The 15892-nt window shown below is 35.6% G+C and overlaps 1 protein-coding gene across 1 annotated transcript in view; it reads left to right on the top strand.

Moving 5' to 3' along the window:
* PCLO (piccolo presynaptic cytomatrix protein) overlaps positions 1 to 15892 on the top strand; it is a gene marked incomplete at its 5' end in the record, with an annotated part of 328275 nt that overhangs the window by 183679 nt on the left and 128704 nt on the right. The window contains 2 exons of the mRNA XM_083859465.1: positions 7286 to 9485; positions 14618 to 14766. Coding sequence (XP_083715591.1) covers positions 7286 to 9485; positions 14618 to 14766 — 2349 coding nt within the window. The remainder of the gene's footprint in view (positions 1 to 7285; positions 9486 to 14617; positions 14767 to 15892) is intronic.

The raw sequence follows: 15892 nt of genomic DNA, 5'->3' as shown, positions 1-15892 counted from the left end.
TGGAGTAGGGCTGTAGTACTTTAACTCTCAGAGTATGAGCTGGAGTTGATACTGAAAACATAGTATTGCAACAAGGGTAGAACAGTATTTTTTTTCTGTGAAGTCTCTCAGTAGTTTTTAGTATACTGGTATATAAATAAAATACTTGAGAATATTTAACATATCTTAGTACAAAGCATATAAGACAAGTGTTTAGGAAGCATTAGTAGGTATTGCCTACAGAGCAGCTGTATATTTCCTGCAGTGTTTTCAAGCCTTTCATAGCAAAGTATGAAATCTGTATTTGCCATTCAGAAAAGAAATTCTGACCATGTTCTTGTAGTTTGAGGACAGGATTTCCCCCTTCTCCTCTCCTTTCCCCCTTTTCCTTAGTTTTCATTTCCTTCCCTTTTTTTTTAGAGATTGAATAAGGGGAATATATTGAGCCCATTTGGTAAAGAGATTTCAATGCAGAAGCAGTACTCAACTCTGACAATTTGACTCTTGCTATTGACAGATGCCCATTATCTGAATCAATCTGCCTGAGATTTTTCCCCATTGCAAAGCAACCGAGATACCTGTAATTCCGTATATTTTTGATGTAATTAAATGAACAGTTAATCTCTCACATAAACTGCTATCCCAGTACACCTTGCAAAGACAAGTAATATGGTTGCAAAAACAAATAGCAAAGGATATCAGAGAGGGGGTAAAGAAATTAGGAATAAAAAAGAAAATAGCGAGTTTAGAAGGTAACGTTACTGTGACTTAACCAGAAATGTTTCCCTTTTACATAAGGCTTAAGCTATAAAGGAAAACAAAATTACAAAAAGTGGTGAATTGTACTGGGGCAATTGGGAAAAAGGACTGTCTTCAGTGAGCAGAAGGAGTAAATAGTATGGGTATGATCTGTAGATGTAAGGGAATTGAAATGTAAGCTTGTGAATAATGTGCATGATGTCTAAAATCCTTTGAATGCACATACATGGAATGTTGTTCCAGTTGCACTATTTAAATCAAAGTTTCAAAACAATGGATTTCATTTTTTCTTAGAAACTGATTTTTCAATGATGTATTACTGCTGACTCAAACTGCTATTTCTAATTTTTAGAAATTGAGAAGGGACTTGCCCCATTACCCTTTATAGGCAAATTTGTCAGTCCTGTTCCAAATAAATGACAAATCAGTTAGTCTGTGTAAAACTCTTCTGTGCAAACAACTGGGAACACCTATTACGTCTGCTCTCATAAAGCAGATGAAATGTAGATCTAGATCTCTTTGAAAATCACAGTGTAAGGGCCACAGCTGTCTGTACTTTGCATATCAAATTTCCTTTGAATTTCTCCCTTCTCCCCTCAAGATCAAAGGAAGCATATGGGCTTTTATGTGTTTAACTGAGGGTAGAAGTTGATATCTCACGTCACGTCAGCTGTTAGGAAGTGCACTGTGCTGTCCTCCTTGCATTTGAAGTGAAAATGGCAATTTCAAACAATTTCACAGAGAAAATGAAAGGAGTAAAGGGATGGAAAGTACAAAAGTGTTTATCTGAGGAACGAATTACTCTGACTGACATGAAGGAAATCAAAAAAACTGAAAAATTCTTATTGTTTTGGAAGAGACTATTTATAAAAATTGTATATTGGTGTTAACAGAAAAGAAATTTATCTTTAGAGGACTCCAAAGGCATTAAAAAAAAAAATTAAAAAAAACCCTAAAAAACACACAATCTAGAGAAAATCAGACTGACTGGCATCTCAGTGCTGCTGTGTAGTTATTTAGAAACTAGTTTTCTGCCTGACTGCTCAGTCCCCAGAGCAAAATACTTGCAGAAAAGAAAAAGACAAGAGTTACATCGAGGGAAAGCTCATATTACTCATGAAGTAGGGTATTTCACTCCCCAATACAGGGCCAAATTCAGCTCATCAAATTAATCTTCCACTACCCTTGCCAGCAATGGCACACAAGCCAAGGCAGTACTGGTTGCATGATAGTTTTACTATCAAATTTCTATAGGTTAGAATTTATTCAGAGCATGTATTACTCCATTCTCAGTGCTGGTTATAGGACCAGCTTTTATTAAATATATGTTTCTATATATTTTCCTTACCATACACAACTCGTCTGCTTCCCTTAGCCTGATGGCTTCATTGGAGGGTTCCCACCTTCTGTGGTTCTTCATGCTATAGAAGTGCCCCTATGTCAGCCTTAGTGGACAGCCTTCTCAGTGAAGAGAAGCTTCTCAGTGTTCTTGCTCTAATGTTTATTAACCAGGGATTAACAAATGTGATCCCTTCTCATTAGCCGTTACCACAGAATAGATATTAAGTCCAGAAATATCCATAAAAACTCACACGAGAAACTTTCTTTGCACAGGACAAGTTGTAAAACATTGTTCAGGACCTCTGCATCTATAATAATATGTAGTTAAGGATTCCATACTTAAAATTAAATAATCTAATACTAGCATATTATATTAATATCTTTATGAGTTGGGTCTCATTTGCAAACAATTTTAAAGATGCTGTTAAATTACCAAGAAGTTCTTAATGGATAAATACAGATTTTCATGTATTCTTTATTGTAAATTAAATGTTTAAAACATTGAGTTGCCAAAATTTCTGACTCTTCTGATACCTTTCTAACAGTGAAGAGCACATGCTGTAATACTTAGTAACACATTCCAACCCTTTATAAGTAGAACATCTGTCTTACAATTGCAATTTTAAACATGCATTTTGGGGCTTTGGAGGGGTTGCATTTGGGAAGGTTTTTGTTACATGAAAAATCCAAGATGTGAAAGCTGGGATATGAGCTACAGTACAGGAGTAATTTCTATCCCTCCAATACCTGACACCTTATCTGGTGAAAACAGTTTATTCCCAGTAATTTCATTAGCACATCAGCATTCATCTCTCAACCTGATGCTAGTCATAGGTTTTTTTGAGTGAGTTTATTGGCTGCATGGTCCTTGTTTGAAGACAAAAAGTACTATTTACATTGTTTTTCTGGTAGCAGAAAAACCCGAACACAGCCAACATTCTGCTGATATTTCAAGTCTGTTGCAAACTAGCATCAAATGTTTCAGGGAACCTAGCCCTACAAAAGGTGAGTTTTTGTTCTGCTGCAGTATAGAACAAGCTTTTCACCATGCTGCTGAGTCTTCTGGGGATGGTGGCAGAGGAGTAGCCTCATCTAAAATCCACTTTACCTTTGCATTTCACAGCAGCATAGGCTGTAGTAGTCTGACATCACTGTGTCTATTATATAGAGAGTCTGGTGATGATTAATAAGATGCTGTCATCACAATTTTAATTAGCTTCTGCAAATGCATTTATTTATACATATTGTATACCTTATTTTCAGGATTTCTCCCTAGTTACACAAAAAATATGTACATAAGTGCAGGTCTGTTTTGTCAGCTCCAAAAAGGACCAAAGAACAAGTTGAAGTTTGTGTTGTGATCACAGAAAATTTCAAAAGAGGAATGAATAATAAGGATTACATTTTTACTAGTAAAATTCAAAACATGCAGGAAGTGTGCAAGAGTTATATGGTCAATTAAGAAAGCTGAGCTTCTTAACAAATGAAACTAATATCCAAACATGGCTAGGTGAATCATGTTCAAAAACTCATTTGAGAAGAGGACAAGAAAGATTGTGTAGCTAGAATCAAACACAGTGTTTAGAGGTATAAATTCATCACAGGTATCCTGAACCATTCAGTCCCTCAAAGTAAACTTTCTCTTTAAACCAGATAAAAAGCAGCAGAACATATTAGTATTTCCTAGCCCTTGAATGATTCTTGTAGTGGGTCAGAGTCTTGCTGGCTTTGTCAACAATGACATCAAATTAAAAGAGACAGAAATAGGTAGAAAAAGGTATTTTTAGAAAGATTGCAAGGGACAGGGATGGTCATTGCAAAGGAGTTATTCCAAAGTCACTACACAATTTAACAGAGTTCACAAGCCTTTGTCCAGATGACCTCTATAAATTCAGACTCAGATGATAACTCATGTCAGGACTAATGTGTATTGGCAAGACAGAAAAGCAAGTTTTTGCTAAATCTGTTTGCATGCAACCTTCAGCTCAGTCTTTTGACTTCCTTACTGTGATGTTATCTTGTCATTGAACTGCAAGACTGAGAAGACTTCCTCCTATGTTTATTTCAAAACTTTTTGGGCTTAAGGTGTGGTGGTGGAAGGGGAAGATAGTTTGTTCCTCAGTTCTTTAGTCTGTAGCACTAGGGAGAACATCTCTTTGGCCTTATTTTAACAAGGTCAGCTTTGCCTCAGAAGCAGATCTGATTACCATTAGGTCCACCCTGAAAGGATATGTCAGACTAGTGCAAAATCATGCAATGGTCAGCAATAAAGTAACAGCATTTATATGAGTGTCATGGTAAAACAAAAAATGGAATAATTTACTTCTAGTTTTTGGAAGTTACACTCAACATTTAGAGTGATCATTTGCTAAACAAAAAGAACAAAAAGAAAAAATGTGAGGATGCTAACAGTTAGCTAGAAGTAAACTGACTAGAATTAGGATGGAAAATGTGATAAAATATAGTAGAAAACTTATTCAGTCAGAGAGCTTGCTAAGGTCACCTGTCTGACATCTAGCTTAACCTTTAAACAGTGATTGTAAGGTCTAAGAATGCCTGCTTGTATCTGATAGGTTTATGTGGCTCCAGAGTGGTCTCATGAAGGTTTCTGCCCATCTTTCCTTTGGCTACTTCAAATGTAAAATGAGTACAACATTATAAATGTGAGACTATGACCAAAAATACAGAGTTGGGACTAGACAGCACAATTACTCCATTCCATTCCCAATTCTTTTTGATAAAGAGATTAGAATTTGGCAAAGATCAGCCCTAGTTTGCTCTTTTTTTTTTTTTTTTTTTTTTTTTTTTTTTTTTTTTTTTTTTTTTTTCTCCCTATGTTATTTAACAAATTCAAAGGAATGCAAAAACTAATAACAGCCACTTTAAAGTTGTCTGTCAAAACACTGCAGTTGAACTTCTCTTCAATCTACTAAGGCAATTTCCAGGGAGCATGCTAACATAAGTGATATATATCCATCCATAAATATCCAGGAACAAGAAACAGGCACACATTTTATCATAGTTCTAGTGGTCTTTTTCTTGTCCCAGTATAAATCTCAAGTAAAAGTAATTAAGTCTTCCTTTTGTGAGAACAGTAGCTAAAAACCAGAGGTTATCGATACTTTTTCAAAAGCAAGTGGTACATCTTCCTTTAATACCTGTTAGTCTAAGTTTCTTCATATACAGAGAGATCTAAAAACAAAAAATTTTTTTTGTTAAAATGCATAGTAGTCTGACACTGAGATTTATGCATCAGCAACTTAATTATTATCTGAAAATATTAATTCCATAAAGTATTGTAGACCTTTTAATGACTGTTTTATTAATAGCACTTCCCAATACCAGTGACCATCTGTGACTGCTTCACCATCTGTGATTCCTAATTCAGTTCAGGAGGGGGAAATAACAGTGGTATTACACTGATTTTACAATATAAAACATTAGCCAACTAGACCTACTGTAGATGATTAATTTGTCTTTGCTTATAAGTGCACACTGAGCAAGATAAAATTATCTCCTTTGATTTGTTGGCACAACATGGGTTTGTGAAATGGCCACAGGAAGCTGAAAAGTTTAAATTGCTTTTACTGAAAATGGAAATATGCAAAGGTTGATGGAATTTAGATGAAGAGAATAAAAGAGCTTAAATGGAACTTGAAAAGGGGGTGAATGTTTCCTTAAAGATCCATGGCAAACTATGTATTGATTACTATATTTTTTAAAGCTAGGAAACAGGAGCAGCAAAAGGGAATTATCAGTATTTCTTAAAAACTTGTAGAGTTTGTTGATGCCATATTAAAAAGAACAGAGAAAATACTGATTTATAAACTCCTATTTAAAATTATATTATTTATATCTTGTCTGAATTAAGTAGAATTTATTTCAAAAGAAATGCTATTTTTAATTAAAAGCAGTTAGTTCTTACAGAAATGCTGTCCTTGCATGTAGAGGCAGGAAAGTCAATTTGATCAATATTGGTTTTATTCTTCCTGTATTAAACTGGGCTAAAATGTTTCCATATGTTGGTATTAGCATGTCTGCATTCTGTGAAGGTTGAGATGATTTTTCTTCTGTTTCAGTGTATGTGTGTAGATCACATTCTCTTTTCTTTTGCTAAGGCAAAATTAGCAAGAAGCTGTTAGGGATATAGGATACAATTTCAAAATCATTCAGGTCCCACTTCTTAATCTGTATACACTGCATGGGAGCCTAAACTTCAAAATTAAAAAAAAAAAAAATCAAAAAATTAGTACTTTAGGATGCAAATTGAATTGCATTGTCTACTTTTCTAGCTGATTAAAAGATTGGCACATCAAAAAAATTACTTATGAATCTAAGGTAGATAGTTCTACATCAAGATGAATCACTCTTCTGTCATTAACTGTGGGGAAGTTTGGACATCTGGACAGAATTAAATGGTTATAATTTTATACTCCTTAAGGGTTTTTTTTTAAAGTTTAAACTGAAGCTTTCTAACTGGAACAAATTTCATTTATCAAAGTCTTCAGTGAACTGAAGAAAGCTTATATCAGTTTTGTAAGGGAAAAGAAAGTCCCATAAAAAATAAAAAAAAAAATATAACATCAAATATGAGGCAAAACTTACAAGATCATGTAAGAACTACCTGTCTTGTCACTAGAAAGTTCTGCTTTGGTTTTTTTTTTTTTTTTCTGGATTTCAGTAAAAATTATAGCTTATGGGTATGCATTCAGTGTCTGGCTCAGAGTCATCTATTTGACTGTACAGATTATATACAAACTTATGTATGAATGTGTATATAAGTCCATTTATAATTACACAGATTTTTTATCAAATTAAATATAATATAAAAAGGAGGTGTATTTGTATATATATTCCCTTCCCACACAAATACGCATTGAATATGTTTATGTCTAAGTATGCATAAATTAAAAAAAAATAAATTATCATTGATTCAATTTTAAGAATACAGGGTAGATTTTTTAGTTTTAGGCTAAACACGGTCCTAGTGACTGTCAGCCTTATTTTTGTATTAGATTGCTCATCTTTATCAGACTGATACCCATTTTCCTTTCTATTTTCTTCTGCCTAATCACAGATACAAAATTTTCTCTGTCTTAAGGAAAGTATGTGGTTAAGTTAAAAAGCCATACCCTGAAAAAAATTAGATAACTTGTGTTTAATTTCTCTCCACAATAGTGATTCAGTCTCTTTTCTTCTATTGCAGTCCAAAGGTTCGACTCCATCCAGCACTCAAAAGAAGGTGAAGAGGACTCTGCCCAATCCACCTCCAGAGGAAGCAACAGCAGGAACTCAGTCCCCATATACTTCTGTGGGATCGGTTTCACGGAGAAGGATTTGTAGGACCACCACTATGGCCAGAGCCAAAATTCTTCAGGATATAGACAGGGAATTGGATCTGGTCGAACGGGAATCAGCCAAGCTTAGGAAGAAGCAAGCAGAGCTAGATGAGGAGGAAAAAGAAATAGATGCCAAGTTGAGATACTTGGAAATGGGCATTAATAGGAGAAAAGAAGCCCTACTAAAAGAAAGAGAAAAGAGAGAGCGTGCCTATCTCCAAGGAGTAGCAGAAGAACGTGATTATATGTCAGACAGTGAAGTTAATAATACCAGGTCAACCAGAATAGAAACTCAGCATGGCTTGGAAAGACCACGTACCGCACCCCAGACAGAATTTAACCAGTTTATGCCACCACAAACCCAGCCAGAAACACAGTTTGCCCCTGCTACAAGCCCATATGCTCAATATCAGTATTCATCTCCTGCCCTGCCAACTCAAGCACCAACTCAGTTCACACAGCAGTCACATTACCAACAACAGCAGCCTTTGTATCACCAGCAGGTTTCACCCTATCAGACCCAGTCAGCATTCCAAACAGGAGCTACCATGTCCTATACCCCACAGGCTCAACCTCCACCATCTCAACAGCCATCATACCAACTCCCATCACAGATGATGGTGATACAGCCAAAGCCAAGACAGACCACATTATATTTGGAGCCTAAGATAACAACAAACTATGATGTAATTCGCAATCAGCCTCTCATGATAGCACCAGTTTCAACTGACAATAGTTATGCAGTTTCCCAGCTGGGCAGTAAATACTCTACCTTGGACTTAAGGATAGGACTAGATGAGAGAAACAGCATAGCAAGCAGCCCTATATCCAGCATATCTGCAGATTCATTCTATGCAGATATAGACCACCACCACACACCCCGAAATTATGTGCTGATTGATGATATAGGAGAACTTACTAAAGGAACAGGAACTCTTGGTTCCACTTTTAGCCTCCATGAGAAAGATCTAACCAAAACAGATCGACTTCTTCGCACAACTGAGGCCAGGAGAGCACAAGAAGTGTCAGACTTCCTAGCACCACTGCAGACTTCCTCTAGGTTACATTCCTATGTTAAAGCTGATGAAGACCCAATGGAGGACCCTTATGAGCTCAAACTTCTGAAACATCAGATAAAGCAAGAGTTCCGTAGAGGTGCAGAAAGTCTCGACCATCTGGCTGGCCTGTCACAGTATTACCATGGAGAGGGCAGCTACAGGCATTTTCCAAAATCTGAGAAATACAGCATAGGTAGGCTTACTCTTGAGAAACAGGCTGCTAAGCAGCTGCCAGCAGCCCTCCTTTACCAGAAGCAGTCAAAACACAAGAAAGCCTTGATAGATCCCAAACTAACAAAGTTTTCACCTATCCAAGAAAGCAGAGACCTTGAGCCTGACTATTCAAGCTATATGACTTCTAGCACGTCAACACTTGGGGGAATTACCACTAGGGCAAGGCTTCTTCAGGATGATATCACTTATGGCCTTAGAAAAAACATCAGTGACCAACAGAAGTACATGGGGCCACCACTGACGTCATCCATTGGAGCAGGCCTTGGGACTGCACTAGGTCCAACAATGAGATCTGCACTACAAGATGAAGCAGACAAGTCTTATAGCAGTGGTAGTAGGTCTAGGCCCTCATCTAGGCCCTCTTCAGTGTATGGGCTCGATTTGTCATTGAAAAGGGATTCTTCCAGTTCTTCTTTAAGACTGAAAGCCCAAGAAACTGAACCTTTAGATGTTTCCTTTAGCCATGCAGCACCTTCTGGAAGAACCAAACCCACCAGTCTACCTATTAGCCAAAGCAGGGGAAGGATCCCAATAGTAGCGCAAAACTCAGAGGAGGAGAGCCCACTAAGTCCTGTTGGACAGCCAATGGGAATGGCAAGAGCAGCAGCTGGACCCTTGCCACCAATATCTGCAGATACCAGGGACCAGTTTGGATCGAGCCATTCTTTACCTGAGGTCCAGCAGCATATGAGGGAGGAGTCACGGACTCGAGGCTATGATCGAGATATAGCCTTCATCATGGATGACTTCCAGCATGCCATGTCAGACAGTGAAGGTAAATTAGGCCTCAGACTGGTATCTTACTATCACAACGCAAATCCTCATTTCTATGCATGTGTCTGATTTTTGTTACACTTCAAAGACTTGTTCTTTTTCTGTTCCTTGGTGCATCTTCTGTGTATCTACATTTTTGGGGGTTGATTTGTTTTGTCTTATTTGATATTTTTTTATTTTACCCTAACAGTTCCTGGATGGTGTTAAGCTATAGCATGCTACTATATTGTTGTTGATTTGCTTTCCTTTTGGTTTGCTTGTGCATTTTCTTTTTCACTTGTTTATGTCTGCTTTTCAATGATACTGTGTAGAACATTCCATGTACAATACAGACTCTGCCATCAGTCTTTATGTGCAGCTCTCTTCAGTGACCGTGAATCATTGAACTTATTTGAAATAGTTTTTGTTGGGATTTGGAAATAGCCTCCCAAATCTCTAAAAAACTCCAGTAATTTTATGTGCATGAAATTTCATGATAGAATGCAAAAAGTTATAATTCCATCTCCCGATGCACCAATTTAAATCTGTGTTTTTATATAGAAATAGTCTGTTCATTAAGTACATATTATATGTTAGAACCATATAGAGCTGAACGTGATAGCAAAATAACATTCTACATATGGTTTGTTGAAAGCATCCTGTCATGTGGACTTCTGTGCATCCAGAATTGTGATTATGTAAGATAATTTGTCATTTGAATGGTGCAAGACAATCTCATCCTTCAATAAACTTACATAAAGTATTTTACTTCTGTTGATGAGTTATGCAGTGTAGCTGGTTTTATATGCACCCCATACACGTCTGCCAAATAAGCACAAGAGTTTATCTCTCTTAAGTTCATGAAAGGAACCTTTCTGATGTATTATAAATAGTGCAATTAAAAATGCTTCTTCTGAATAAGTACAGCAGAATGTTAAAGCTGATGTTGAGTACTTAATAATTGCAAATTATGTATCAGTTTTGTTTGAGTCAGTTCAGACTTAATATATTCTAAATTGTTTAAAAATCATAAAGACAGTTTGAAGGCAAATGAAATGAATATGTTCAAAATTGTATGCGCTCCCTTAAATTTTTCTTATGTGTATTTACTGCACAATAAAGGAGACTTTGCATGCGCTCTATTGTCTGTAAATGGCAATGATTGTCTCAAAAGACACATTTGCATGATTATGAAGTAGTATGGTTTATTTTATCATTTCTACTAACCTCCGTTCATTATCACATTATTGGTTTTTTTACACATGCTGAATCTTTCATAAGCATTAGAAAAAATTATCTATTTGCCTTTCTCATATTTCATACTAAGGGCTTTGTTCTGTGAGTTTCTCTTCATATTTCTTAGATATTTTTAAACCCCTCATGAACTCCATGTTTCAGGAGAGATTCAGGGTCATCAGCTTTTTTGATATTTATCAGAAGCTTAACTGTTTTTATTGTCCTTCAACTGTTAGCACACAGAGTCCTATAATTAAATCTGAAAGCAGTTGAGAGGAACTCTCTAAGTTGCAACTCATGTTATTCTTTCTAAATAAGCAGATGCTATCTTGTCTCCTCTCAGCTTGTGACTTTTACGGGTCATTCCAGAGTCACATTGTGAAAGATACAGGACTTTTCCTCCTGAAAACTAAGGAGAACCAACCTGGACCAAAAAAATCCAATTTGGGCTATTCTAACTCATAGGAACATGTCATAAGGAATTATATATTTGCCCTACAGTGCTTTATATTTCTCTTATATATTTGTATGACACACATACACGTAACACTTCAACTTGAACATATTTCAGATTTCAGTTTTAAATCAGTCTCTGATTAGTTAGACCCTTTCAGGAGTATTCTAATTCAACTCACATGTTCTGTATTAGATTGACATGTCACTCAGGGCTACCCCTTTCAGCAGTCTTTTTCTAATTTCTATCAAATTTGTCTTCACAAATGGCCTGTTTCTTGGGAAACCAAAACACTTCATGACATTATTTTCAAATATACAGTCTAGTAGCAAGTGACCTATATTGAAAATAAGTCATATAATTTGGATGTAAGATAAAAAGTGTTCAAAAGAAGCAATTACATTTCTACAGAAAGTTATGGCCTTCTTTTTTTAGGGACTACACTCTTCTCTGTAGTGATCTGATGCCCTGACAGTGGGCTGCTATTCTGGCATATTTCATCCAACTTTTATTGCAATTTGCTTTGCAGCTGCTCTTTATTTTAAGCAAATGCTGCATGGTCTTGATGAGATTTCATTAAAATAAGTCAGTCTTAAGCACTGGCTTCAGAAGATTCTTCTCATGCTACAGCTTGATTTATCATCTTAAGAGACTTTTAAAAATGAATTTTAGTTAAAATGTCAAATTTAATTTTTTTTTATTTGATTCAAACTCAGAGACATATTTGACTTTCTATCCATTCTTATAAGTGACATCCCATAACAAATACTAGAAGAGAATGCAAATATGACTTTGAGTCCAAACATTATGTTTTTCACTAAGCACATACTATAACAAATCCTAAAACCATGCTTCAGGACCTAAGTATGCTTACACTGGGATTCCAAACTTCAAACAGGTTAAAAAAGCAGCATTAGTGTTGAAAAAGCACAGCTGCTCATTGAAAATAAAAAGCATTTTGAGATCTTGAAACACCTAGAATTTTCTCAGGGTTCCCAGTACCATGAAAATTCTGATCCAGCAGGTAGATCTCTGTAAACCCCACAGCTACCACTTTCTACACATTATTAAGTATGCTGAAGATACTAATTTTCAAAAACACTGAAGTTAGTACTCAATTTTATGAATATAAATAGCCCTTGCTATTTATATTCATAGAAGGTATAAAATGTACCTTTTCTTACCTCAAATATGTTTTATTCTCTTATATGCTAATTTGGCAATTCTTCAACAGAGCTTAGAAGTTTAAAATTGAGATATCAAGACATCAAGATATCAACACAGCCAATTCCTTGTAATTTTTCATCTGTGGGATTTAGAGTGATCACTGTTACTTCTCTGATTGAGTTTCTTGGATCTCATGGCCTGGGGTTCAATCTCACCTGGTTATCTGTGTGGATAGAACCATCTGGCTGCAATCTGTTAGCCTTAGAATAAAAGGATGACTTCTCTAAGACTGTCAGTGGTTCATCTTGGCTGTTATCAGGTTTCCAGCTGTAACAAACCCCCGCTGTGCAAGCCAAAATCACTGGGGTGTGTATGTACATGTGAGTGGTATGTGTGTGTGTGTGTCTGAATACATATACATTTATAAACCCTTAAATTTCAATAAAGTACACACATTCATCACAGTTTGATTAAAAAAAAAATTAAAAAAAAAGGCTAGGGTGGTCTGAACTGCAATACGGAATTCTAAGTTTTCAAGAGAAGTAACCCAGGAAAAGTTATTTTAATAGAGGCAGGAGAGAAAAAAAAAAATAATAAATCATTCTTTCATCTGCTCAGATGATGATGCAGATTGTGATAGCCAGCATTAGAATCTGGGGTCAGAAATATAAATTAGGCTCTTCATGCAATCTTCAGAAAGAAGTTCTGTCAGGATGAGTTATAGATGAGCCTGCTTTCTGCAGGTACCACATTACACACTGGCATAAATGTGTAAAGCATGAAATATTTGCCTGCTAGTTTGTAATGGTGTATTGATAGCAGTTAATCAATAATTAATCAGTAGCAAGATAAGCATCAACCTCTAATAATGTTTCTGGTACTTCATATATGTTTACCTAAATAATATTAAACAAACCATTTCATGTTAGATTAAGTTTGTGCACAGTCTTGAAGGAAGAGACTACATAATATCTGAAGCAAGATTAAAAATTTTCTGAAGGGTTAATATAATATAGAATGTTGGTTTTACCACATACAATATATTATTTTCAAAAAGATCATGCATATATATAATTCCATATTTTGGAAATTTTTAAGAAAATAGTAGTGAAAAAACACCTTACTTTTTTGCTATTAATATTGTTGTGAAACAATTTCTTAAACCAAATAGATAATGTTTACTTTCACAACTAAATAGGAAAGATTATTAACAGTACCATTTTTCCTTTTAAATTCTTTTCTATGTCATGTGCATTCACTCTTGTTACTATAGCAAAAACTGATATTATTTAAGGTTTGCAATTCCTGGTGGTTTTGCTGAAACAAACATTGTCTTCCTTTGATTTCCAAATTTATCTTGCTTAATAAAGCATAAAATTCAACCTTGTCCTACATTCTACATTGCATTACCTGAACAATGCCTTGGTTTACACTGATTGCCAAGAGTGAAAAGAAAACAGGATATGATTCTGATCCCAATGGAGTCCCTTCTATGTCAGTTGACCCCATAGTCAGTAAGCATAAATATATGCATTTGCAGAACTGATTTCAGTGGAATGACATTATTTGATCCCCAAAAGGAGCCTAATACAACATTTACTGTTGCAAACAGAATGTTAGTCGTGTAGAATTTTTTGCAGAAAGAACATTAAAAATCCATACACAAAGGTTCATACTGCAAAATCGGGGGATGGAATTAAAAATAAGAACACCTGTAATACTTCTGCTTAGAATTTCAGTTACATAGCTTGGTTTCCTATCTTATTTGATTTGTTATCGATTTCATAGGGAGGTTGTAATTTTATTATATGTAATTCTAGATTATTTCAACAATATTTTGAACAATATTCAGTTCAGAAATTTGGAAATTAGTGGAGTCCGCATTTTGAGGGTTGGTTATTTTGGGTTTTGATTTGGATTTTCTGAGTTTGTTTGGGTTATTTTTCTTGGTCTACTGCAAAATAACTAATATGACTAAATTTTTTTCAACAAACATGTTAGAGATATGTGAAATCTGCAGTGCATTTCTTAGCTGCCAGAAGGAGGAAGTGGCTACGGCACTTGGTCGATTTCTTCTGTATTTAATATCCATGGTTCTGGCATAAACAGAATCTTCTCCCTTTGCTGTCTCACAGCTAAATAATACTCAAGTTCAATGTCTCAAGTCTCACCTCTAACTTTGCTTTAGCTGCATGGCCAATTAGTAACCACTCTGCATGTTTGCTATGCACAATGCACATTCTTGCCCTTTGCCCAGCACTGGACCAGAGCATTTGACCTGTCCTTGGTTTTCAAAGCCTATCACCTCCGTCGGGAAGAAACAGATTGGTTTGACAAGCCCAGAGAGCCTCGTTTGGAGAATGGACACATCCTTGACAGAAGGCTGCCAGAGAAGTTGTCACACTCTCGACCACTAAGTCAGCACCAAGATCAAGTAAGCTGTCAAATAAGATGTGCCTCTAGTTTTATAGATGATTGATAGTTTAATCATACTGTCTGATGGTTCCCATAGGAAATACAGAATTACTCAAAATCCAGCTGCATTCAGCTGAAGTGCTGTTGAACCTGTATTCATCAGCACCATTTGATAATGAAATTAGATTAACTTTCCTCTACAATTCAGCATTAATTTTGCAGGTTGACTTTTGAAATATAACTGAAAATATCTATATTTAATTATTACTAAAAAAAAAGGAAAAAAAAAGAAAAAAGAAAACAGTTAGTCTAATTTTCCCTTACCAGCTTTATCACATCCAAATTCAAGTCCCTTCCTTTAGTAGTTGAAGGAAAATAATTTCTTTATCCTGTTGACATTTTTTTTTCACTTTCAGATGGTAAGTAAAATCCCAACAGTCTGTGATTAATTATTGAATAAATCAGCAGGACTTTATGAATCTGATACTTAGAATATTTCATTTATTAGAGGAAGAAAAATAGCATAGTCTGCTTTTCAAGCTTGCCAACATTGAAATCTAGTTTATCGTAGTGTACCATCACATTTCCACTTTTTATTTAAAAACTTTATGTATTTCCAATCTCTAAGGTTTCAGCTGCTTGTATCAGTTATCATTTTTACTGATTGATTTAGGTTATATCCTGATATATTCTTATGTTTTGATTTAGATTACATTTTTACATGAGATCCAATGAAAGCAATGAGTGTATTTTCTCAAGACAAGAGGAAATAACCTCAAATTGCACCAGGGGAGGTTTAGATTAGATATTAGGAAAAATGTCTTCATGGAAGGGGTGGTCAAGCATTGGAACAGGCTGCCCAGGGAAATGGTGGAGTCGTCATCCATGGAAGTGTTCAAGAAAAATGTGGAAATGGCACTTGAGGACATGGTTTGTGGTAAACATGGTGGTGGTACTGGGCTGGCAGTTGGACTTGATCATCTTAGATGTCTTTTCTACCCTTAAAAATTCTGTGATTCTGAGAGAAGGCCCCTTTGTGATACTTAATAGCTTATATTGCTCATGTTAATTCCTCAGATAACATTCAAAACACGAATATCCCACTGTCATGTAGCCTTTAAAAGTTTTGTGCTGGTGAGCATTTTCACTGACATTTG

Source organism: Zosterops lateralis (genome assembly GCF_965231275.1).
Source record: "Zosterops lateralis genome assembly, chromosome: 4".
In the NCBI taxonomy this organism is placed as follows: domain Eukaryota; kingdom Metazoa; phylum Chordata; class Aves; order Passeriformes; family Zosteropidae; genus Zosterops; species Zosterops lateralis.
This window is presented reverse-complemented; position numbering and strand designations above follow the sequence as displayed.